The 25,509-nt window shown below is 39.4% G+C and overlaps 1 protein-coding gene across 1 annotated transcript; it reads right to left on the bottom strand.

The window, feature by feature from the left end:
* Positions 1 to 3,809: 3,809 nt before the first annotated feature.
* On the bottom strand, positions 3,810 to 25,509 carry MYL10 (myosin light chain 10). Its single transcript, XM_032201137.1, has 7 exons — positions 25,439 to 25,509; positions 17,893 to 18,016; positions 15,088 to 15,163; positions 13,514 to 13,618; positions 9,811 to 9,889; positions 4,664 to 4,712; positions 3,810 to 3,908 (listed from the first exon to the last, which is right to left on the bottom strand). The coding sequence occupies exons 1-7, from the start codon at positions 25,507 to 25,509 to the stop codon at positions 3,810 to 3,812; spliced, it is 603 nt and encodes a 200-aa protein (XP_032057028.1).

Raw genomic sequence — 25,509 nt, forward strand, 5'->3', positions numbered from 1 at the left:
TTGTTGTTGTTGTTGTTATTGTTGTTGTTTGTTTGTTTTTTAGTATGCATATATATGTAATAGGCATACATATATATATAAGGCCAGCACTTGAATAAGGCTTGCTTTGGACATGAGGCTACCTACTTGGAAAGTTTAGAAAGATTAAACAAATATTTCTAAGAACAACCATGCCTCCAAGCAGAACAACAAGCCAGAGGGAATGCATAAGAACCTTTCTTCCTCTGCCTTTTATGACAGTATTTCAAATGTTGCTGCACCAATTCACAAGGTTTCAGAAAGGCTTACAGTGTTAAACTTTTAAGTGTTTATAAAGCAGATTATCAATTCTTCTCTGCTTCTTTGTTTTCTTCCCATCCAAACAGTAATAGTTTGTGAAAGGGCTGACACTAAAGAGCAACTGCTGGAGTTCACACAAGTTCAATTCCCATCTGATCATTTTAATGATGCTTTGGTGAGAATCTTGGTTTTTGTGGAAATAACCTCAGCTCTTTGTTTCCTTTACTTAGTTGAATCTGCATCCAAAACCTGTAAGTACAGCTCCATTCCCCCAGATATGGATTAAAATGAAACCAGGATTGGTAAAGATTCTTAGAACAAGTCCATAATGATTTCATCACATTAATCTGAACATTTGTCCTTTCCCCTTATAGAAGGGGAGGGTTACAGCTTCAAATTCTATTGTGTGATGGACCAAGAGCCCAAGGTGCAGTAGTCCAAATGAACAACAAGCTTAATGGTACAATCCAACCCAAAGGTCTCTTCAAGCAATCTGTTAACAGGCACGTGTCTGCTGTACTGACTAAATGCAGTTATTCTGCGGCAAAAGACAGAAGAAAAAGAAAAAAAAAAAAAAAAGTGGAAAGGATTTTGAACAAAGAAAAGTGTAATGAAGAGGAATGAGAACCAGGGTCCTAAGGAATCTGGGCCTCTATGAAGCCCAAGAACTGCTTCAGAGTGTCACAAGAGCTCTGGGTGGTTGAGGGTACAATGATGCTGCATTAATGTTTGGTATCTGCTGGAGGACCTCACAGCCCACACCTTGGTTTGGTCCCCCTTAGGAGCTGGAGGACATTTGGACTGAATTACAGAAAAACTGCTTTAGGGAAGTCATCAATGGAAGGGAAGGAGAAGGAATCATCAGAGAAGTCTACAATGAGAGGTCCAAGGTCAAGTTGAGAAGTCAAGCTGCAGGTCATGACCAGGCCCAGTGACAATTCTAGGGCCAGATGCAGTTCAGTGACTGCTGGAAAGGCTCACAGTGATAAGGAAGGGACAAGGAGAAGCACAGGCCCAACAGTGCAGTTCAGGTGCTGACCTGAGGGAGAGGAGGAGTACAACCTGGAAAGGAGCAGAGTGCAGCAGACTTTCATCAGTTTAAGGCACTCCAGAGCTGCACTTGAAGAAGTCATGTAACTGGGTAATAACAGATGAGAAATGATCCATCAAAAAGTGTGTATGCTTTGATGGAAAAATATGCGACCTCATCTTTCAAGAGCACTGTCCTCAAAGTTTTTGTCTACCAACTCACACAAGGAAAAATAAATACTCTCTGGATAGAAGGCAAAAGGTAAGCCCTAATGCCATTTTATCTACTCTTCAATCTCATTCTGAAATCTTTAAACAGAACATAAAATGTAAGCACCATATGACATCTGATGCCTGAGTGACTTCAGCTCCTGTTAGTGGAACGGTCAGTATTCACTCGATGGGGTATATCATTTTGTGGAGCTTGTACTAGATGCAGCACTAGATGCAGCACTAGATTTGTATATGTTTGTGCCATAGAAGAGCATTTTCCAGACTCACTGCTCAAGCAACTTCCAAATTAAATCTGCAATTGAAACATCAATTTCTCTCTCCTATAACCTGCTCCTTTCTTTGCTGAGAAGTGTGGTCACTTGTTTGGGTCCACAAAAGAGCACAAAGCAGAAGCTTACAAATGTCTTTCTTTCTATTCTGCCACTGAAAATATATCCACGACCTCCCGTAGCTACAATCTCATCCCATTAGCAGTGCTCCCACATTTACAAAATAAAAACACATTTTGAGGAGAAAAGTATCATTACGTGAAACAGAGGTAAGAGCTGTGCCTGTACAGGAAACCTAGCTTCTGGCAGATAAGTCAGAAGGTGGAAAAAGAGGTTATGCATTGCATTACATGGAGTTTCACTAGACCCCAAAACCCAGTCAAGCTGCACACCCCGTAGAGAGGACCTAGAGGAGCATGACATTGCTTTAAATGTTACAAGAATATACGCCAAGAAGTGCCAAAGCCCTTTCCACATCTTCAGCAAGACTCATGCATAAAAGGGTCAAATTTTGGTTCTAGTTGTGTCCACCAATATTTTGCAGCAATCTGATTTTTCATAGACACAATTAACTCACCTACTTTCATTAGAAAAACACTGTTATTACAGGAACCTGTGGTTCTTCTGAACATAGGTGCAACGGGAGAGATTTATTATGCCATCTCTGGGCATGTCCTTGCCAGGAGCCTTCTTGTTCCAGTTTTCCCACATTACTGATGTGCACTGAGTGCAGGGCTTTGCTAGAACAACAACAACAACAAAAAACCACGGGTGGGGCTGACTGTCACTTCCTTAAGTCATGCAGATGCTAAAGCTTTTTCATTTAACTATTCTGCCTTTTCTGATGAGGGCAGAGTTTGACCTCATGCCCTCAAGTTCTCTTTCTAGAAAGAGTATAAGAAATAGAAAAGAAGCAGCTTGTTACTCCATGTCTGTGGGACTGTTGTGCCAACAACACTGATGCAAAAGGAAACCATTTGCATTAGTTGTTAAAACAGCAGAAGCTTGTTTTACTTTGGCTGCAACGTCCTTCTGACTCCCACGCAGGAAGTTTTCGTGCAGTATTCCACATAGGCAGAATATGTCCAATTCCTAGAAGTCCAAATACAAGAAACCGTAGCCCGTTTTAGAAGCTATGCTGATCTTGAATTATCAAAGTGAGGGATAGTTTCCTTTTAGGTGTAACCCTGGGCTACAGTTCCTGAGTTCTCTTGTATTTTCCCTAGACTGGGTGGCAAAACATATCCTTCCAATGTGTCCCTCACCTTTAAAACAAGGATCATGACCAACTGGTGAACAAACAAGCCCTTATTATTATTCTGTGAACAACTTCCTACAGATATAAAGATACCTCTGAAGGGGGAAATTCTTTACTGCTGGTTTCTAACAATGCCTAGGTAAAATTTGCTATGAGAAATATAGACACTGTTCCACCGTTTCTGTTCTTTTGCACCAAAGCAAATGAGAGAAGTGGATTATGAAACTGGACACATCACCAAGATGGTGAAGGCATATGGTGTATTCACAAGAGCTTAATATTGTTTTATTTACACTTTCAATGCAAAGGGCTGTGAAACGGAACAGAATTCTATTTACCAAATGCTCTTCCCAGTGCAGTAAGTTAGAGGATTTCTCAATTAGCACATGGAGCTTATGTATAAAAGACAAGAGGTTAAGCAACACTGCAGTGCCCAGTGGACCATCTGGTGAACATTAGGATTGTCAATAAATCACGAAAGCATCAGTTCATCAAGAAAATTCCATTTCAAACCACTGACACACACACACAAAAAGGGATGGGAAAAAACTCACAAAATTGGTATTTTCATCTTTTATAAAAACAGGAGCATTAAATAACTTTAATCTAATTTCAATTGTTTTATTGGTTCTCTTCTGATGACCACATGGCTTCACATACTGAATGCTTAGCCTTTTGTCTTGCACAGAAAAGCATAATGAAATAACTTGGTGCATCATCGCAGGAGCTCAGCTTTCATTTTAGTCTTTCTCCTCACCATGGGTGATAACGTAACAGAGGTTCTTATAGTCAAGATTACCAGAGACATCTGGAGGGAAAGCAGCAAACATCTGGTTGATCTGCCAAGTGAACAGGAGATAAGTGTTACAAACATGGGACTGTGAGACAGCAACATGTACTGCTTTTCATTTTCAACCCAGTTCAGCTCCCTGCTGGCCTGATTCGTTAACCATTATAGAAAACTTTTCCCTAGTTTCATTAAAATTGAAATAGGAACAAGGACAAAAGTGGTTAACAATCCTATTAGAATCCCCAAAATTTCTCTATCAGAAAGAGCTTTTCCTAAAGTCCAGGTAAGCTCTGACTAAATATTGTATTCCAGTCTGCACTCCAGTCTGTTTCTGCCATGAACAAACTCCACTCAATCTCTTCTTTTGAAAGGAAAGTCCCTCTAAATTCCTCCCAGCGAGCAGTATCCATGTTCAATCTCACACAAACCACAAAGTCAGTACCTCATTTCAGAACTCATTTCGGATTTCAAACAAAATAACTCTCACAGAAATGGAAAACAGATCACAGTCCCCACCCAAATGCATTTGAACTCTAGTAAATTCATTGCCCAGCTCACCATAGGAAAGAACAGCAAGAGATAGGCCACGCTTACACTTGGATGGAAGTCCAAAGAATCTGTTTGACTTTGATTTAGCCATGGAGCTATTCAGAAGAGATGCTTTGAATTGTTCCTAATTGCTAGAGCTGGCATCAGCCTTCTCTCACACTGGATTTGAGCTGATTTCATGCATTTAAAGAGGGGCAAATGCATATGGCTGAGGAGTAGCTGGAGATGCATTCCTATTTTGAGTAAGGTCCTTACCTCTTCTTGACTGAACCGGTCTGCCTGTGTCATAAGCATTTCTTTGATGCTGTCCAAATAAAAATGAAATAACCTGATTAAAGGGTGATAATGGCACATGACAATTCAGATGGCAAGATCCCTCCTGAAGTCGCATGAAAGAAAATCTGTGTGACTGCATACATTAAAGCTGTTAATCCTTACACGATATTGTAAGAGATTTTCTGTGGGCACCCATCAGTGTCAATGCCTCGCTCTGCCAACTTATTTTGCTTTTGTGACATTTTATAGAGGTTTAAAATTGTTTAACGTTATTACCCTAATTGTAATACAGCAATTTTGTATGCTTATCTTAACCTAAAATGGTAGGTTTTCTCACTTGCTGTTTAAAGTTTGGATCACTTAGCAAAACCAAAAGAAAGAATATTTTCTGTAAAATCAGAGGATGAAAGGAACAGAGCATGAAATGAGAAAGAGGACTTGAAAGAGAACTCCAACAGCTATTCCAAATCATCATCTGAGGATCCCTTTATTTGCATGTAGTCATTCCCAGAGGAGACTGTGAAACTGTGTGAGACCTGTTGTATTTCATGGTACAACATCTTGATCTGGAGTTACAGAACTGTAACAAGGAGCTTATCCCACACACAATCTGCATCTTATGCAATTACATCAAAGAGAATATTTTTGGGACAGATCCTCAGCTGATTTTACACTCTGTTTTCAAACCCATTGTGGGAAGTCAGTTGAGCGTGTAATTTTTTTTACCTAAGTGTATAGGTGAATAAAAGCCAAGAAGAACAATTACTGCTTCCAGTTCAACCCCTTTACATAAAATGTCTTTACATTTCACCCCGTTACTCACATACTGAGGGCAGTGTATGTACAATCTGTGAAAACATCCACCATTATCAACTCACTGATATCACACAATCATCCCTTCCACTTGCACTGATAATAAATAGGAGAATTCCTATATTAATTCAAAAGATTTTGCATTCACATTGCAAAGGCACAGTTGTTTGTTGTTGTTGTTATTATCAAAGGTATTTACCAGGGCTTTTTCCAGATCAGTAAAACAGATTATAGATCAGTGATGACAAATGAACAGCCTGATGTACAAAAACAAAAGCTGAAATAAGTACAGAAATCTGTTTTAGTTTTCTGTAAAAAAAGGCCGCTTTTTTTTTTTTTTAAGAATTGGTGTGGGGAGAGTACAATAGCTCTTCTGAAGACAGCCCTTTCTGTTTTTTAAAGTGAATATTTAAAAATAACTACTTATAATAGAAATCATGCCTGCACAGGAACACTTTCATACAAGTAAAATTCACCTACTGTGGATGCAGATGTTCAGGCAAAATAGTAATGCTTCCCTTCCTGCTCCCATCCAGCATGCATCTTGAGTGAAACAAGTCACACAGATAAAAGTGTAATTTTGATGGCAAAGCTACAACTGTACTTCCTCATATCTCTAACACACATATTTTTTTTCCAGTAAAAAGCTACAACAAAGACATTTGCGTAAGAGGCATATACACTTCTGAATCTCTTTTTCATTGATGTGAAGTACTCACTTGGAAGGACACAAAGGGAAAACTGAAAAAGGAAGTTTATGGGTAATGAATAAGGACCTTACCCACAAGGACAAGCATGGAAATATGCAGGCAAGTTTGGGGAAATACTCTGAACTCACAGACAGGGCTTAAGCTCTTGTATATGTTTTCCTTGCAGTACTTTCCCATGCTCTTTACTAAACAGAGCCTTTCTTCACCTCTTTCTCTCATATTGCCATTTCTGTCTTATTAGTCTGGTCATTTGTTATGTGAATGCACTTTTTGAAGGGGAATTCTCAGATGCTCTCTGGTTGGGGGAGTAGAGAGATCATTCTCATCAGCATAAATTGATTATTGGATGTATGTGCACTGGGGCAAACATCATTAGCAAATGTAAATAGGAAGTGTGATACAGGAAGGAGCTCAGTGAATAGAAGGAAGCACTTACAGCAATTTTGTCAGAAGTCACAAATAAGCTTCATCAGAAACAGGACTGAATTAAAAAGAGATCTGGGCGCGATGTGTCCTCTACTCACATGCTTAAAGTATTTAGGGGAAAAGAAAAGATCAAATATCTAATTATAATCTTCTGATGCATATCCCAGTAGGCTCTGGCACACTCACAAGGAACAAGGACTGAGTTAAGGATCTGTGCACATTTTCCATTATTTATTTTATAGGGAAATGAACACTTGCAATTTCCAAAGCTAGAGATTATGTGTTTTTTTCTTTCTTTCTTCATGTATCTTGTTTTCTTTTTTAAAGACTATTTGTTTCTCAAACAACAACAACAACAACAACAAAGTCTTCTGGGCAAAAAAGAATATCATTTGCCTTGATGTGGGTGTTTAAATGTTATCTCTTGTCCTGCCTGACTTCAGTTCCTACTACAGAAACAAATATTTTGTTGTCTCTTTGTATTTTCAAAACATTTTTTAAATTATCTGTAAAATCTCTGGGACACTTTGTTATTCCCCTGGGATTTCCCTTCATACATTGTTTTCTCAGAAAATAAAAAATAAAAATAAAAATAAAAAAAAAAAACACAGGTGAGTTACAATAAGCAGTTCTATACAGCTATGATGAGAAACATCATTAGCTCTGTCAAACTAATCTCTAAAAGTCCAGAATGCATTTAAGCTCTCTGGGTCCATTTTCCTCTGGTACAAATCTGTAAAGTTTTGTTGGCATCAGCATTAGACACAGTTGATGTTGGCCTGACTCACTTTGTCCAATGAATGGCATTTAGGACTGAATCATCTAACCTTTCCAAAAGCTATGCCAGTTTACACCAGCTGAGAATCTGACCTAAAGCATTTTCTCTTTTTGACATCATGCTATAGGAAGAAGTTTATGTGTGGTATAATGATGCAGACAAACAAAGTCTGTCATTGAACTTGGAATTAAGTTATAAACTCCTGGAGCTTCTGGAAAGGTTAGAAGACTCCATCACAGCTACCATCAGATGGACTAAGTGAGTCATTTCCAGACTAGAGGTGAAAACACGCAGAGGGAAGAGACATAAAAATCCCCAGAAGGATGTTAACTCCATGAACATAAAAAGAAGTTCTGATTAAAAGGTCAACATGGCTGGTTTTGGAGAGGAACATTCCAGGATTTTTTAATATGGAGAAATATTATTTATTAACATTAACTGTCATATTGAAAGGGCTGCATGAGCCAACATAAAAATTATTTCAAAACCTTCAAATGCCTAAATTTTGGAAGCATATGAATAGAAGTTAAACCTCAAAGACATTCACGGAATTGATTTAATGGTTTGTTCTGTAATGATCAACATTACCCTCGGGTCTAATAAGTAAACATTATGCTCTGTTGTGGTGATGAACTAAAACAATTGTCTAATGTTAGCAGTGCAGTGGGGGTGGGAACAAGGTTGACCTTTTCCATCAAGGAAAAAAAAAATGTATTTCTCTCTCATCTTTATTTTGGAGTGTGATACTGCATTCCTAATTTGCCCCAAACTCCAACTGGCTTCCAGCTTCCAAGGAATGTAGAACTGGACATAGGGTGGCAAGCTGGCAGATTTTGTATGCAGTGCATTGTTACAGATAGTGGTGGGAAATACAACATTTCATGGGTTTTGTATCATCAGAAGGTTGTATTTCATGGTTGTGATTTCACTACCATGTGATCTGGCCTATTAGGCAACAGGCTAAACTTTATTCTGATAATGTTTGAGTCACTTTTGATGTATTATCCTGAGTGTTCTTCCCAAGCTGTTTGGACAGTGTTAACCCCAAAGAAAGCAGAAAAAATGTTAATTCTCTATTCCTCCCACTTGCTTGCTACATCCACTTGTTGCATCTCGATTTAATTAATTTGGAAGTTCTTTAGTGAACTTGGCTTTTTTTTTTTTTTTTTTTTGGGGGGGGGGGGGGGGGGGGGGGGGGCGGGGAGCATATTGCTTACCATAATAGGACTGTCATACCCACTGGGAATTAAGTGCCACTGCCACAGAAAAGCAAATTGGTAATGGAAAAATATATTGTATGTGACTTTCCTATTTTTAACTACCTTCACGAGACATTAGTAATTGCAGATACTGTCCTGGAAAACTCCATCTCAGAGGTTTGGGTAACAGGCTTAGTATTCCTTTACCTTATCACAACATTAGCAGAATTTCTTGACGCAAATACAGTTTTGTAATTCATGGTTCCCTAATAAGCTTGCTATGTGTACTATCCTTTAGAAAACTTACCTGAACTGGCTGCTACATTAATAGTACAGACCCCAAATTCACCGAGGAATTTCATTATATGCATAAATCTAGGCACATAAAGCATTTCACTGGAGCCATAGGTCAGACCTCCTCATCCACTGCCTTGATTTGGTATCATTTATCTCATTTACCTGAAGGCCTGCTTACACCATTTGGACAGTATAATAAGGATTTACATTTGTGCAATTAGCTCTTAAAGTCTTTTTACCCTGCTCTGTTGGTGTAACAAGTTATGAATACAAATTAGGTCCTCCCTCCTTATTTAAAGAATAGCTATATTGATAATAATTGTGATATTATTAATAGCATTATTTGCTTTCGCTCCCACCATATCTAGTAGAAATTTACAGCAAATTGTTGTCTAGATGCAGAATGCTCAAACAGTAAACATGTAACAAGGAAAATGTTCTTACTAAAACCATGTCCCCGAGTTAATTAAATTGATCACTTTTTTTTTTTTTTTTAAGGGAATAGCTTTCCCATTTTATTCAAGCTCTCTGAGAGCTAGGCACCAGACATTCATTTTAATTTTACATATGGAGTTAATCTACAAAGAGTCATGTGTTGATTTATATCCAGATCTTCAAAAAAGGCTATCTAATGGCCTACATGTGATTATATTTCCGTTGCCTCTTGCAATGTCTGAAGACAATAACATCTCTTTTTGGTATACAAATACAATCATACAATGGTCTAGTCTTTTAACTCTGGCTTACAAAGCCTGCCAGTTTCTCTGTCTCTTAAAATCCTATGAAAAATACAGCTTTTAAGGAGTTCATTAAACTTGTACAATTACAACTACTACTACTACTACTATTATTATTATTATTATATGATTATTATTATTATAAAAGAATTTTAGGTAAACTTACTAGTCTGCCTTTATGTGGCCTTTTCCTTCTGGGTCGAAAATCTTAAAAGCATTCAGAATGGTTTCTTCTGGGTCCGTGCCTAAAATTAATGAAATATAATTTAGAAGCCAGGGTGTATTTCTGTAGCTGCCGAATACTTGCTATGTAATTGCATTCACTGAAAAACAGAGCAAAATGGAGAATTCTGCAGTTGGAGGTTTGAAGACAAAGGTTCCTTAAGTCGGCAACATTTGTCATGTCAGATAAACAATAGAGGTGAATAGTTCAATGCTCAGAAGCTTAAAAATAATAACTCATATCTATTCTATGTCTGCAGGAGAGAAAACTTCCAGGAACTGGTCTCCAATATCAGTACCCAGAGGATTAGTGGCTTTCAGAAATGAAAATATAACAAACTGTTTCCCTCACTGGCTTCCTCTAATCTTGTACTGTACGTTCCTTGTAAAAACACTTTTTGATGTTACTTGTTCTTCACTATATAGAGAAGAGGTTATTTCCCTCACTAAAGGAAATGGAGCTCGTCATAAAAATCTGAATGTCAATGGTACGCAGTGGAAACAGGATGATCAATGCAAAATGGTGATTTGCTCTTATATTCTGTAGCACGCTCCCACTTAAGAAGATCTTTATTAAGTAAGTGTTAGTTATAGAAACAGGATGGTTTAAAGCACTAGACTGTTGCTCCAAGAGTTTGCTTCTGCTCTTAGATGGGCCACAAACTTTTGGTCTGACTTTAATTTCTCTGCTCCTCTACTCCCAGCAATAAAATTTTAGTAACAGTCTTATTTTTCTTCCATCCTTTATCTGCCCCATCTATTTAGACTGGGGAAAAAAAATGGGTCAGGGAATAGCTTTCACAGTGCCTTTGGCTGGGATTTTTGACTATTCTGTAGCACTGCAGATTCTGCGTATTCTTAATCACGATCAGTTTCTAGCCACAACGAAAGATACCCTATTTACTCTCTTTTTCACTATTCCTCAGTATTTCAAAACATTATGCTAGCACAATGCAAACCATTATTCATAACTTTAGGAAAACAAATTTACAAGCAGGTATATTGACCCATGAGGTTACTTGGGATGCTGAAGTGTTAAAAGTGTGATTAAAAAAGGTGATTAAACTATTGGAAGAATCCCGTTAGTATTTAAGTTTATATTCCAACATTTGACACAGAGAGAACCTGAAAGAACCCAGGCAAGGTTCTCTGCTCTAACAAGTATATACATTCTTGACACCTCCTTAGTTTTCTTTGTAATCATAAGGATTAGTACTAGTATCCTAGGAGATATAATGGTCAATAAACGAAAGACTATATGGCCTCCCTCCTGTTATACACTGGCCGTGTATATTTTTCTGCCAACCTACAAGCAATGTATTCAATCTACAATGAATATATGATCAATACAATGAGGATTGGTATTTAATGACTGTTTTGATAGTCCTTTGAACAGAAACTTCTCCCAGTTCTGAGGAAAGGTCTGCATTTTAAATAGTCACCACTGTGTGGGGGATTTTTTTTTTCTCCTTACTGTGTTTTACATTTTCTACTCTGTCATATCCTTGGACTTTGGCTTTGAAGAGAAGCAATGCAGCAGGCATTCTTTATTGATTAGCTGGTAAATAAAGTGGTTTCTTTGATGTGCGGCATCTCTGTTTTCTGTACAAATTGTATTATTCTGACTCCCTGTAGAAACAGCTCCATGTGGTTGGCATTAACATAAACTGAGTTTTGTTAGCTGTTCATCTGGCATCATAATCTCCATATACAAAGCTAAAGCTCGTCCCAAAAATCCCAGCTTCCCCTTTATGACAGAAATCAATTATAGCACAACAAATTTTACTTAGAAAGCACCTTTCACCAAATTCTCTGAGTGGTACTTAGCTAATAAAGAGTGTTGCAAAATTGCCATATCCACTTCCTCTAGCCTTTTCTCCCTTTCTAATTGCACTACAAAGGCTCTTCATCCCAATTAGTTTTGATTGGGAATGTGCAGTCTTTTGGCTCTGCTTCCTTTGCATGACAAACCCAACCAGAAGGGCATGACAAGCACAGCTGTGATTTTCCCTTCACCAAATGGAAATTTAAAAAAAAACTCCTCCTCTGCTAGTAGCCAACTGGAAAGCTGCAGACAACAGGGACATGCTTTACCATTCACCTTCTTGTGCTGGCACTGGTTTTAGGCCACACAATCGGCAGGGCTGGACTCTTTGCCAGCTTGAGCAATCATAAGAGACAAGAGGAAAGATGGAGATGGAGGCATGCTCTGTGCAACCACAAGCAACACAAATAGACAGGAATGTGCAGCAGGGCACCCCATCAGAAACCCACAGAAACACCCCATCAGAAACAGAAGAGCATGGAGAAGGGCATTACGTACTTTGCCAGATGATATTCAGAATGTAAAGGTGCAGGTACCACTATGATCAAGACAGATCAATGACTGTGTAAAAAAATCTGCTCCTCAGTGTCAGTCTAGAACCTTACCGTCACCTCTTATACTTCCCACACATGCTGTATTCCTTATCAATAGTGAGTTTCTTTGAGGACTAGTTACATCAGTTCTTCCTATTAGACCTCTCTATTTTCTATTCTAAGGGTAGAAAGCCTTTCTTTGAAATTGTGGTTAGCAGTATAAAGCCAGAGGCTGTCCACAATACACTAAATGCTTTTTTTAAGAAGAGGTGATCAGATTTTTCCTTTTCTCTAATTGTTTGTGTGTGTGTGTGTGTGTGTGTGTGTTATCTTCATAATTTTTTACCCCAAGAAAAAGTAAAGAGGGAAAAGAGAATAACATAATATTAGTTGTTTTAACAGACTTCTGGAATGTGCTTGGCTAAGGCCAACTACCTTGCTCTGAAGGTCCAGGCTTTCACCTATCTCTAATTCATACAGAAGGATGACTAGAGGGTTCTCTTGGCTTCACACTCCCTATTTTGCAGTTTCCAGCCATATAAATGATATAACTAAATTACTAGCTTCCACACAGAATTTAGTACCTACGATTTCTGAACTCCCTACAGTCATTTATATATATTCCATGGCAATGGGCCAAATTCCTCTGTGTTATCATTCTAAATCCACTGAGATTAAATTAGTCCAATTTATCCATTCATTAGGAGTTATTCAGCAAAATCTTCATTCAACTTAAGCCAATAGCTTAATTACCATTGACCTCAAATGAAACCAACCCTGGGCTACAGGGTTACTACTGTAACAGAAAATGAGGGAAGATCATGCTGCTTCTTCATGGCCGTTAACTGCAAGGATAGTGCAGAGGTCATGTTCACATAATGAGTCAAAGGAGTTCAGAAAGGTTTTCACAGAAATACTGAAGATAGTTTTAAACCAGTTAACACTGGGAATAATACCAGCACAGCATGAGCGACAGACTTCAGCCTAGAACCCGCAGATGGTGAATAACTCTTCTGCACTGAGCTCCAGGCTGCCATGATTTCATTACTTTCTAGACCTCAATTTGCCACTTTCATGTTAGCTTATGCAAGCTGAAATCACACCTTTGAATTGTCCTCTGGACTGTCTCTCAGCCTTTTCATACTTCATCTCTGTCTGCAAAAATGGAGATCACTCCTTGCCTTTAAGCATTGTTCTGTGGATACATTATTATAATTTGCAAGGTGCTGAGATATTTCAGTGCTGAGGATCTTTGACAGATACCTCTCCAATCCCCCAAAGGTACTTACCTTTCAGCTTTTCCCCAAACATAGTAAGAAAGACAGTGAAGTTAATAGGACCTGGCGCCTCCTTTACCATGTCTTCTAGCTCTTCATTCTTGACATTCAGACGACCTGCAGCAGAGATCATTTTTCATAATAAATCACAAATTGTGTTTCAAAAAATTATTCCCATTTATCTCCTCCCACTGGGGAGCTCAGGGCTCTGTGCAACTTTGCTAATAACATGGTAGAACACAACTCCAGAGTACTCCAATGTATTCTGACTTGGAATACAGAGTTGGCTCTAAGATCAAAGGGTGACTGAAGGAGTAAGAGGGATAAATGATACAGACCTGGCCAGCAGCAGACCAAAGAAGGGGCCACTTCCAAATAAATTGTTTTGCTGTTTGTTTTTGTTTTTGTTTTTATTACCTCAGGTGAAATACAGACCCCATTGTTATTAATATAGCAGAGTTCCAAGTGACTGAAGTGGATCCAAGGTCTCAGACTTTGCCCTCCCGTATATTGAGATGCCTTTGTGTGTAGAGGGCAGATGGATGAGCTGGGTAGTCCTATCCCCTCCCCATCCTTGTCCTGGACTACTGATGAGAATTTAGAACCTGGCATCTCTACTCAAATTGAGTGGTAATTTGCTGTGACTGTACTTTATAGGCATTGAAGGGCTTCACTGAACATGAAGGATAGCAGAACTTGGCCTTAAGAAATAAATATTTCAGGGTAACAGTAGCTACAGGCCAAAGTTGGCAAACTCCTTTGTCACAATAAAGAGTTCAGGAGCTTCTGCTCTTTGCACCGACTCTGCTGCAGTCTGATTCCACCCCAGGGAGCACTAGAGATTCTTATCAAACTCTTTTTAATAAGATCCAGATGGCAAAAGCCCAAATGCCTACATCACTGTTCAAACCTCAAATGTTGCAACATGGATAGAGCTTCAGGTTTGGGCTCTGGAGCATTTTGATTTTTCTTTTTCTTGGGACAATTTTTTTTCAATCTGCTTGATGTTGTCACGATTATAAGGCACATGAAATGGACAATACCTAATCTCATGACATGCGCATTCCACCCCACATCAATGCACAACAGCACAGAACCTCACATGAAGTCTTCCTACTTTTTGTGTGGGCAGAGGGGCAGCTAGTCCATGACAAGAACGTTAATTGGTAGATATCGCATGGCTCCTGGATAATAAAGGTGCAGCTTGTGAAGCGTGGATTCAGAGGCTAATCAGAAATGCCTGGCATGGACCCCTACTTGGGTGGGCTTTTTATGAAATAGTTGCAGGGGAGGGATCAGTGCCTTTGGACAGCTGCCAGCTGCATAGCTCTGTAGCACCCGCCAGTGGGTCCCAGAGAGACCTTCATTCAGCATCTGAACAAGGCTGCTCAGGAGACTTCCCAGCTGGACCTATGTAGTCAAGATAGCGACTACCATAAAGGAGGAGGAACAAACTGAACAGGTTTCCTTTTGCCTTCTATGTATCTCATTACTTCCCTCACTGTAATTCTAACACAATTTTTCGTTATATGCTTGAAATGTAAACTGCATTTCTTTGAGGTATTTCATTATCACTACCAGCTTACCTAGGGCAGCAAATGTGTCTCTCAAGTCTGCTTTGTCAATAAAGCCGTCCCTGTTCTGATCCATGATGGTAAAAGCCTGTTGAAAGAAAAGGGGCAACGTATTGCCATTGTCATGTTGCACTGGAGAGTGCTACAATCACACATACCAATACAGAGGGGCGTTATATTCATGCTGTAAAGAATATTTTACTTCCTTTGATTCTTCCATAACATGCCACATCATTGCACTTTCCTCACTTTCAACACTGTATTTTGTATTTTATACTGTATTTTGGCAAGTGACTTAATTAAACCCACCCAAACTTCTTACTAAATTAATGCTCGGTGCAGCATGTAGCTGGGCTGAAGCCAGTGCTGGCAGCTCTGCTCCAGCCATTCAGGCCTTAACCCATAAAAGCTTGAATTAGGGAGGTTTTAGTCCTTTCCCATATCTCATTCCTTTGTGCAGCCATCATATTTTGTAAAACATTTAATTACTGTAGGTATCTCTCTGCTATTGAGCAAAATTCAGTTTCTTCTGGGCCTTAGAATGATCCTTCATACAGAGATAGCTCAATTTTCCGAAGCACAGAGAAATGTATGTTTCCTAGTATTATTTATTCAAAGTTTGTTTCCCTTTTCAATAAATGGTATCCTTCAGATGCGTTGACCTTAAGTACTTCTTGTTAGGCAAAATTTAACTTCTTACAGAAAAAAATCATGAATATTTGTTATCCAGCCAGCTAACTGCCTAGCTGCCCGTCTATTTACCTATTTTCATGCCTGTCTATTTGCTGCTATCACACTTTCAATGTTTCATTGATTTTGAAAGATTTTAATGACCTAAAATTCCCCTGCATGTACTCTGGGGAGTATTAGTAGGACCAGGCACATCTCTGAAGCTGGTTATCTGTCAGACATGCACATCAATAGGAGACTGTGTCTTTACAATGATCAGGAATTGTTTTTATTTCAGGATTATTACAAAAAAACAACATTCTCCTTAAAATACAGCTAGTCCACTGCAGTTACAGTAACTTTCAGAGTTTTAAAATCCACTGCTCTACAGGCTGCACTTCTTTCCATGATCACATTATATCAACATATCTTCATTCAGTTTTACCTCCAGTTTCTTACAAAGCCCCACTGCTCACATTCCAGTTTGCCCATGTGATTACTTGCAGCATGCATGTTCATAACCCTTCATTTACCTGCCAAGCCATCACCTAATAAAAAATTAAGCCCAGGTCTTTATAGTTGCTTTCCTTCCTTTTTGGGGGGAGGCTTGCTTTAAACAATGATTAAGCATCCCCACAATTTGGAAGCAAAACAGAATGAAATATGAAGAGCAAAGCAGAGCCCAACAAGCTCACAGAAGAGAGGAAGAGTTTTAGCTATGTATCTTAATGAAGGAACTTAAAATAACATAATAATGGCAATGCTGATACATTTTCTAGTGAGCTGATTGAAATCTCTAAGTAAAACTGTTCTGATAAAAAACAATTTTTTAGCCAAAATTTATTCCAAGTAGGCAGTCTTTAGACACAACATGGTCTTGGTTTTTATTGGACCACTTCACTGCCTTGTGACTTTGCCATTTTCTGCCTCCATTCTCCCAGAAATGTTCTAAGTATTAGCTTATTTAGAGTAGATAAAACCAGCATTCTGACCAATTCTTTTTAATGGTAGGTCTTCAAACAGTAGTCCTTAAAGAGAATAAAACTGGATGTTCACAGGATGCTGATAAGAGGTGGGAGAAGAGTGCTAATGAACATGTTCCCATTAACTTGGGAAAATGTTAGCAGTTTCAATTAATTTACCTGGGCCACATCTATAATACCGTGTATAGGTTTTTAGTCTCATTCACCACTGAGCTTTACCTATGGGAATCCTCATGAAAAGTAAATTTGAAATTCACATGCACAAAATGAAAGAGTGTATAACATTGGAAATTGCTTTGCAGATGTGAGTTAGCAAAAAATGAGGGGAAAAAAAAGAGTAATTAAAAGAACAAATCAGTGGAAAATGTGATGGCCTCGCAGACGTTCTAAAATGCCCACTCAAGAATAGAGCCTAAACTCATCAAGCAAATTATCTCTCTTCAATTATGCATCAGCTTTTATGCCCATTAGATTGGCCTCATCACAGGTAACTGATCAAAGAATCCATAATGCATGATAATACCAAATTTTGGGGGAGCCAGAAGATGTTTAATTAGTTAACCTCAACGTGTTGTTTTGGTTTATGGGCATTTATGGAGAAAGTTGGCTGAGGGCTTCTTGGTATTTTTGTTTCTAGTTTGTGGGCAGTATTAGATGGGCACAGAAGAATATTTCTATTACTGTTGTAGAACAATCCACTAATTAATGCCCTGGTTCAGTACAACATCTTCATTCAGGATTACACTTAAGCACACAAGACAATTCTTATTTAAAATAGCACTTAAATTTAACTTTAAAAATGTGCTCAAATGTTTTCCTGAATTAGGGCTAAACTGGATTAGATAATAATTTTCTTTTCTTCCTCTTTTCTTTTCTTTTTTTTTTTTTTTTTTTTTTTTTTTAGTGCTCAGGAGTTTCTCAAATAAACCTAGAACTTGAAAAAGGGGGGGACAGAATGAAGGAAAGAAAGACTGAAAAAAAGAATGAAGGAAAGAACAAACACACAAGGAAAATGATATACTAGCCAAAACCACAGAGATGATTCAGAAAACAACTGTGTGTTCTATTAAAGCAGATGGAGAACTGAATAAGGATTACAAACAGAACCTATGTTATTCATTAGCAATGACAGGAGACTATAGAGAACAGCACAACAGTGACCAACCTCTTTGAACTCCTGGATCTGGGTTTGTTCAAACATAGAGAACACATTGGAACCACCTTCTATCTTCTTCTTTGCCTTTTTTGGAGCCTGTGAGACAAATAAAATCAAATATACATTACCTTGTCTGTTAAGCACCCATGAAAACAAATTCCATTTTTAACAGAAGGTAAAATATATGCAGGTAAGTAATACAAGAAGATTGTGTTTTGTGTTTTCTGGTTTGTTTTGTTTTAATTGAATCCACAACATATATATATATATATATATATATATATATACAAAAATGGGATAAAATATGCTGCTTTAGTTACAGCTGAATCTCTCACTGAGGGTTTTTGCCATTTCCGTGCTCTTGCCTGGAACCTGACAGCTCGTATAAGCAAGGACAGCTTGTCACTGTGCTGCCGTAAAAGAGGTGAGGGACCCAAAGTGTGACTCTGAATAACACAGCTGGGCCACTGCTTGTTCCTTGGGTAAGGCCACCTGTGCAAGCCCATTTGACACAGGACACTACTCCCTCTTCTGCACTGGTTTTGCAGAGCTCCATACTATGGGAGGAGAGATGTAAGCTTGTAGCCTCCCATGGAGATTTAAGATGAATTCCCAACCTGCTGTTCTGAAGGAATACAAGCAGTTCAAGTAAGTCCCCATATGAACTCCTTCCCAGTTCCCATGTGGGGACGGGCAGCCAGACTCAAAATTAAGCCCTGCATGAAGGCTCACCTCAGGGACTATAAAGGGAAATGATATCGATTCCAACTGACAGAAAAGTTTAGGAGTCTGCTCTGTCTAGACCAACACTGAACAAATTCTTCCTATGTAGGAACGCCTTCTGCACTTGGAGAAGTGATCATTCCTGATCATTGTCTACACTTGCACCAACCTACAATGCTGCACTACATTGCCTTACTAGCCCATACAATTATACTACTCTAGATAGTTATCATCAATAAAAGGTAGGGCTTGCTTTTATCGCTGTTCTATAGACAGGAGACTGAGACACAGAAAGACTGGGGAGCCCTACAACGTTATCAAAAAATCTAATGCTCACTAAAAATCAGTCAGAACTAGACATCATTATGTATCTTTGAAAAAGGGCCCAACCAGCTTGCCTAAGACAATATAGTTTTTGTTTTGCAGCGAAGAATAAAACCTGTGATTCCTACGGATTACAGAAATGTTTTAACCACAGCATTATCCTTACTTGGGGCAAGATAATGAACTACCCTGCCTTTTGAATTCCCTTCCAGATGGATTATTCTTTTCTTTATCATTCCTACTTTTAAACTTCATCATCATAGTCCCACCTGGTTCTCTTGTCATGGAAAATTAGTCTTACTTAGTTTGGGCTATTCTGCATGAAACAGAAGGGAACTTCTACTGTCTCCTTTCATCAAAATAAAAAAGCCTCTGAAAGTTCAAATTCAATACTGATTTCAAATATCCTGAGGAGCACAGCAGCTCAAGGAAATATTCCCACTTGACTCTGTTTGAAGTATACATTGTCTGATCAATTTAATTTGCCAGGCAGATTTCCTCACTCAGCCATCCTGCTTTAGATCCCAGGTTGAAAATTAGGGCTATGGTAGACATTCACCCACAAGTCCATACTCCAGACCTGTCAATCTTTAATCAGCTAATGCAAAGCAGTAAAATCTGGAATAGGAATGGAAATGGAAATGGGAAAAAAAAAAAAAAAAAACGTTTGTAGTGAGGATAAAAATAAGGATAGAATGCCACCACAGACATGGGAAGGAAAAAAAAAAAAAAAAGTGGATAAGTGGAATATTTAATGAACATAGAAATATTGATTTTGGAATAAACAGATTCCCTCCTCCTCCCACACATGAAATAAGTGTTATTCTGAGCAGCAATGGGCAATCATCCACATAACGTGAGGTGCCTAGTGGAGGTTTTCAGCACTTCCAGATTGACTGGAAATATTAAGGACAATCCTAAGTATTTACAATGTATTTGTTCCCCGAGGTAAAAAGAAAGCAGATGTTACCCAGTGAAATGTATTGCAAGCTGTCTGGGGGAACTGACCACATGGCACAAGGCTGGCCCCAGCCTTTACAGATGGGGTGGTAAAACCACTTCTCCTGTGGTCATGTAGCTGGTCTTTATGAAGACAAAACATGCTGCACCATTCTCAGGCTCTGCTCTGCTGTGACCAAATACAGCATCCAGCATGACAAACTCCCCGTGACAGCAAGCAACCTGCATCTTTTTAAACTAGCGCTGTGATGAAGGACAGTGGACTGCAGCTCCGGGTTTTGTTAACTTGAAAGGCCAAACGCTGGTAATACATCCATTATTCCTCAGCTTAGTGGGTTCTCTCTGCTGTAAGGCTTTAAGCAAGTATTGTGGCTGTAAGAAAGGCTCAGACAAACCCAAAAGCTGTGGCTCATTATCTATTAGAAACAGACTGTCAAAAACAAACAAAAAAAAAACACCCCAAAACTTTCCTAAATGACTGAAGTCCTATTCAAGGCAAGAGAGATTGAAGATTATTTATCCAGAGGACAATCACCATACCCAGCAAAATTCATCCCAGCACAATATTTGTTCGTTGCTTCTCTCTGGTTAGTCATCTCCAGGGATGATAAAGGAGACCAGTGCCCATGTGGCTTGATCTATCTTTAGTTTTTCTGTTGAAGCTCTGGGCGTGGATCCTATTTATGATCTACTCACTTGTGGAATGGGGCTGAGACCACCAGTACATTTCAGAGGGGCCAACAAACAGCTGTCAAATGGGAATGGCTTTCCATCACTGGTTTCGAGCTAAGTATTTTGGTATCTTGGTTTATCAGTCTTCTACCTTTTTCCATATGCAGTGTTGGGAATGTAATTTATCTGCTCTAAAACCTTGGGAGTTCATAATCACAGAAAGAAACTGCAACTTGGTTTTGAATGACTGGTGAAGGTGCCATGAAGAGGAAGGTTGAGAGAGAAGGAGGTGGTGCAGGCACAGAGAAGAGTGCGTTGCCACTGCTGCTCTGGTGGATCAAACTACAAACAGCTCTAGGAGCATGGAAATAGGACTGTGCTGCTGCCTGACAACTCCAGACACTCCAGAAAATTTTAATGAATAGAACCAGGATTCTGAGCCTGGAGTATCTCTTAAATAATTATATGGCAAAAAGGGCAACACAGAACTGAGCAAACATGGTTTCTAAACTGTCAAGGATTTAGCAGGTAACCTACAGAGGAGCAAGTGGGTGACTGATGCATGATTGCTGTCTGCCTTGATTTCCCCATTTGTAAAATGCAAAGTGTACTGAGCGGCACTTTGTGATGATAGCTGCTCTATCTTTGCAACATGTGCTTTGAGACTGACATACAAAATGTGCCAGATGAGAAACTGAAGAGCTGAGGGTCCCCTGGGCTCAGATTCCAAGGCCTCAATAGCACAGCAGTGGGAAGAATGTTGCAACAACTGAACAAGCCTATTAATATTCCTGCCTGAGTGTATTAATCATTCCATTGTGAAGAAAACAACACTTCACTTCAGAAGAGAAACCGCAGGCTTGTCGCATATCACTCATTTGTCTTACTAATGTTAGCACTCTCTCAATTAGCCTGGATATTAAAGGGTCTTTTTTTTTTTTCTAATGTTTAGGGGTTTTTTTAGAAACCTTAAATGAAAAATGGAGCCATACCAAAATTTGGTCCCAAGAAAACTCTGTTTAACCAGACACTGGCTCTGAGTTGAGTTTCCTTCAGTGAGGTTCTTTACATTTCTCCTGTCTGGAGTGCTGGGGAGCTGGGCAGAACAAGGACAGTGCAGTGACATGGGCACGCAGAAAAAAGGAGCACACACTGCCTTTGCCTCTGTGGATAGAAGAGTACGGATTCATTTTCTATATGTAGCTGGGAGGCAAGGGTTATGTTCAAGTGCATCAGAGTGAAGAAATCTCTTGATTTCAGGGTAACCTACAAAGAGAAGCTGGCAGAGAATCACTTATGTCTCTATATGGAAAGGAGGAAAGAGCTGAAAATACTTGGTTCTCACTTCAGAACATGAGGCCTTGTTTACCCCGATATATTCACAAAAGGCTGGAGCTGCAGTAAGTTCACAACACCAGAGATACAAGGGAAGAGACACTGAATTACTGCAGAATTTTACCATCGCTACCCCTTGTGACCTCTGAGGAGGTCAGCTCCTTGTTTCGACCACCATGCCCTCAAAAACTCAGAAAATACTCTAAATAACTAAAGATGATATGGTTCATAGTCCAGACAGACAAAGTTAAAAAAAACAAACAAACAAAAAAAACAACAGGCAGAAACATTTCCATGCTCAGCAACTTACTGTGTTATTGTCTTCTTCTCTCTCCCCCCCCCCCCAATGTTTTGTTTTGTTTTGTTTTGTTTTGTTTTGTTTTCCCAAAGAAGACACCAACCCTTTCCACTGGTGGATAAGCAAGACTCTTGAGAGGGAGTTCTTCAGAGAAAACCAGCAGCTCTCTATTAAGAGCCTGATTCTGTTGTCTTGTACCTTTATGGGCTCATTCAGCCCAGGGCAAACTAGACTTAAAATATTAACAGCTTTAAATTGCATTGTTTCTCATTTTATACTTCCTTCCTTGGCAACTACGTCCGTGACTACAGAAAAGACAGACTCATCCATCATCTCGCTCAGATTGCGTCCCCCACTGTGATCCACAGTATGATGTTAACTCCGAGTTACTATTACTTTTTCATCCATCATGCTCTCTCCTTAGTTTTCATCTGCTCTGGAATCTCAGTACTGACATTTCCTGTCTTTGAATTTTGGTTATCATTGAATCCAGCTTCCCAATCAAAAGTTACATCTTAAACCCATCCGAAGGATTTTTGCAGCACTGGACAGGATTGTTGTCATTATTGTCACACCAGTTTGCTCTGCTGCAATAATTCACATTGCATCTGCACCAAATCCCCAGCTATGGCAAAGCCACTTTTTTTTTTTATTATTATTATTATTTTTTTTTTTTTTGTATGGTTTAGGTCCTTTTCATGGCAGGTGAGCATCGTATGGGCAGCCCAAGTACATGCCTTTCAGGGAACAGTCTAGAGGAATAAGCAACATAAACTGCTCTAAGGGCACAATTTGCATTTCAAACAGGCAACAGCCTCAGATCATTCAAATAAAAACCCACGTTATCAGAACTGAGAAACACAAGATCTTTTTATTGCCTACTCCGCACTGGCAGACAGAGCCCTCCCTTCTCATCCTCACTCCATTGTGTATGTAGTCCCGGCCTCCCACACACCCACACAGACACACACACCTTTGATCCCTGCTAGATACAAAAATCTGTTGGACTGCATCCTCCCGGCTTCACGCTCCTGCACACTGGAGCATTCTCCTTTGCCCCACATAAAACCCCTTTCCAATCAGTCTCCTTTTTCCCCTTGCATATATACACAGCGAGGACGTGGCGTGTCCCAAAGCTTCTCTGTGAGCAGCAGATAACCTCTCCAGCCGCAGACTGCTCAACCTCTGCGACCCAGAGTTCACCAACCGCTTTCCCCACCCTACCAATTTTTCTTTGGCATACACATATCCTCCTCCTGCGTGTAAACAGATAGTAGTCCCTCCCCATCACGCTCCCCTGCACACAGACGTGCACACACAGGAGCGTGCATGTGCAGATGCGTGCGCACACACTTCAGCAGCTAAACAACAGGCCACATTTCCAGCTAGTGAAATCGGCATTGCTTCGCTGAGGTCAGTGCTTGTTTCAGTACAGGTGGTACGTTCCAGACAGCAGAGCAGGCTGCAAAACACACTTGATCAGAACGCAATCTATTTTTGGGTACTCGGTTCCCTTCGGCATACAGAATTTGCTGCAAGGTGTCACTTGAACTGAATAAACACCAGAATGTTTCAGGAATATGAAAAACCCTTCCCTCTCCCTCCTTTCCCTCCATCAGCGCAGTGCATGTGGAGACATTACAGGCTCGACTTCACTGAAATTCCCTGGAATTAGCAGAGAGCAATAGACAGTTCTCAGAACTCCATTCCATAACACTTGTGTGGTCTGCTCTTGTTAGAAATTATCTCCCTGAACCCTGCCTCTCTCATTCTCATCAGCCCTGTATGTCAGAGCCTAGTAGCACTGGCTGACTTGTAATTATTTTTTACTATGCTGCTTTGTCTGCACTAATCCTTTGAAAGTAGCTTTACTGCACATCTGAAATATTATGATGCTATAAAACCTCTGTAATATTTATAAATCCCTTAAGACATCATAAAGAGAGAAAAAAACCTCCCCACAGAGTTCATCTAGCATAATTACATATACATTTCCCTCTGATTAATAAAAAATGATCACTTCCTTATGTAAAGATATTCTTCAGCTTTCTTTCATTAAGGCTATTTTTTTCTTTCCATGTTAAATCTGTTTCATGTGTCCCTGTATAGTAAGGTACCTCAGAAGATATTTTCCCAAAACAAAAGGCACAGTGAAAGGAACCATCACAGAGAATCATCAGTTGAACTGGGAGTGAGGAAACAGCATAGTCTTTCACTGCATTTTGACATCTTCCAACTCCAGCAATTTCACCACAGAATGTCCTGAAATATCTTAAAACATCAAGCAGCACGGTGTGTCGTTTCACTGAACAGGAGGGAAGAGAACTGGTAAATAGTCAAAAAGAAAAAGAAAGGAAGAAAAAGAAGGGAAAAAAGACCCAGCACTTGCCCACCCTCACCACAAAGCGGCTGGCATAGACTTTACCAAAGCTGATTAAAAGGAAACCTATAAATCCACAACTGAAGAAGAAGAAACTGTCTACTTCTGAAACGGTGGTAAAGAACATGATGAGTGACTGGCATGGGGAGCGTGCAACCATTTACACTGGGATTGCACAAACTGCACTTGGATCCTAGTTTTGTGTGTGTGTTTTAGAAATGACTTTGAACATGGTGTTATCCTGCTCAGAACAGCACTTGGATCACATTTGTCACCTGTTTAAATAGGATCAGGTTTGAACTAAGCTTTGAGAAAGCTTTTCATATACAGCTCCTTCTCCAGTGTTCTCCAAAATCAAATACTCTATGGCCTGAAGGAGCCACTGAGCAGCACTACTCTAAGACAACCTGAAAAGGACCTGCAAAAAGAAGAAAAATAAGAGAAAATCACCTTTTTTTTTTTTTTTTTTTTTAATATTGTAGTCGTTCGTCTGAATTTGCAAAAGACAAAGATTGAGCCCAGTCTACCTGCTGTCCCTTAGGCAGGAATTTTTTGCTCCTCGGAATCACATCAAATGCACCTTTGGTGCAGAGGTGACTGCTTGAGTCCGAGATAAAAGCCATCAGTGAGCTAAGTAAAGATAAGACAAAGAAATCTCCGCAGTACTTCCTATTTCTCCCCTGTCTCAAGAGCAATACAATTAAAATTATAGAGATATCCCTCTCTCTTACTCCCCATCACGCCGTAGCAAACCTTAGCACTAATTAACACCAGCCATGCCAATCACTGCTTGCCCTAGTGAATTAGTCTTGGAAAGAGATGCACAAACTCTACCCTTTAGCAAGTGCCTCTGTGTTCCCTACCTTACTCGTTTGTTAAACATTCGCAGAAAAGTCTTCGGAAGTTCACAGATCACTATTGGATGTACCTTCAT

Source organism: Aythya fuligula, chromosome 20 (genome assembly GCF_009819795.1).
Source record: "Aythya fuligula isolate bAytFul2 chromosome 20, bAytFul2.pri, whole genome shotgun sequence".
NCBI lineage: Eukaryota > Metazoa > Chordata > Aves > Anseriformes > Anatidae > Aythya > Aythya fuligula.

Coding starts and splice junctions, on each gene's coding strand:
- MYL10 (XM_032201137.1), bottom strand. CDS start 25,509: ATGAAGGTACATCCAATAGTGATCTGTGAACTTCCGAAGACTTTTCTG. Junction 9,890..13,513: donor GTTTGGGGAAAAGCTGAAAG/GTAAGTACCTTT, acceptor CATTAATTTTAG/GCACGGACCCAGAAGAAACC. Junction 3,909..4,663: donor ACCGGTTCAGTCAAGAAGAG/GTAAGGACCTTA, acceptor TTCACTTGGCAG/ATCAACCAGATGTTTGCTGC.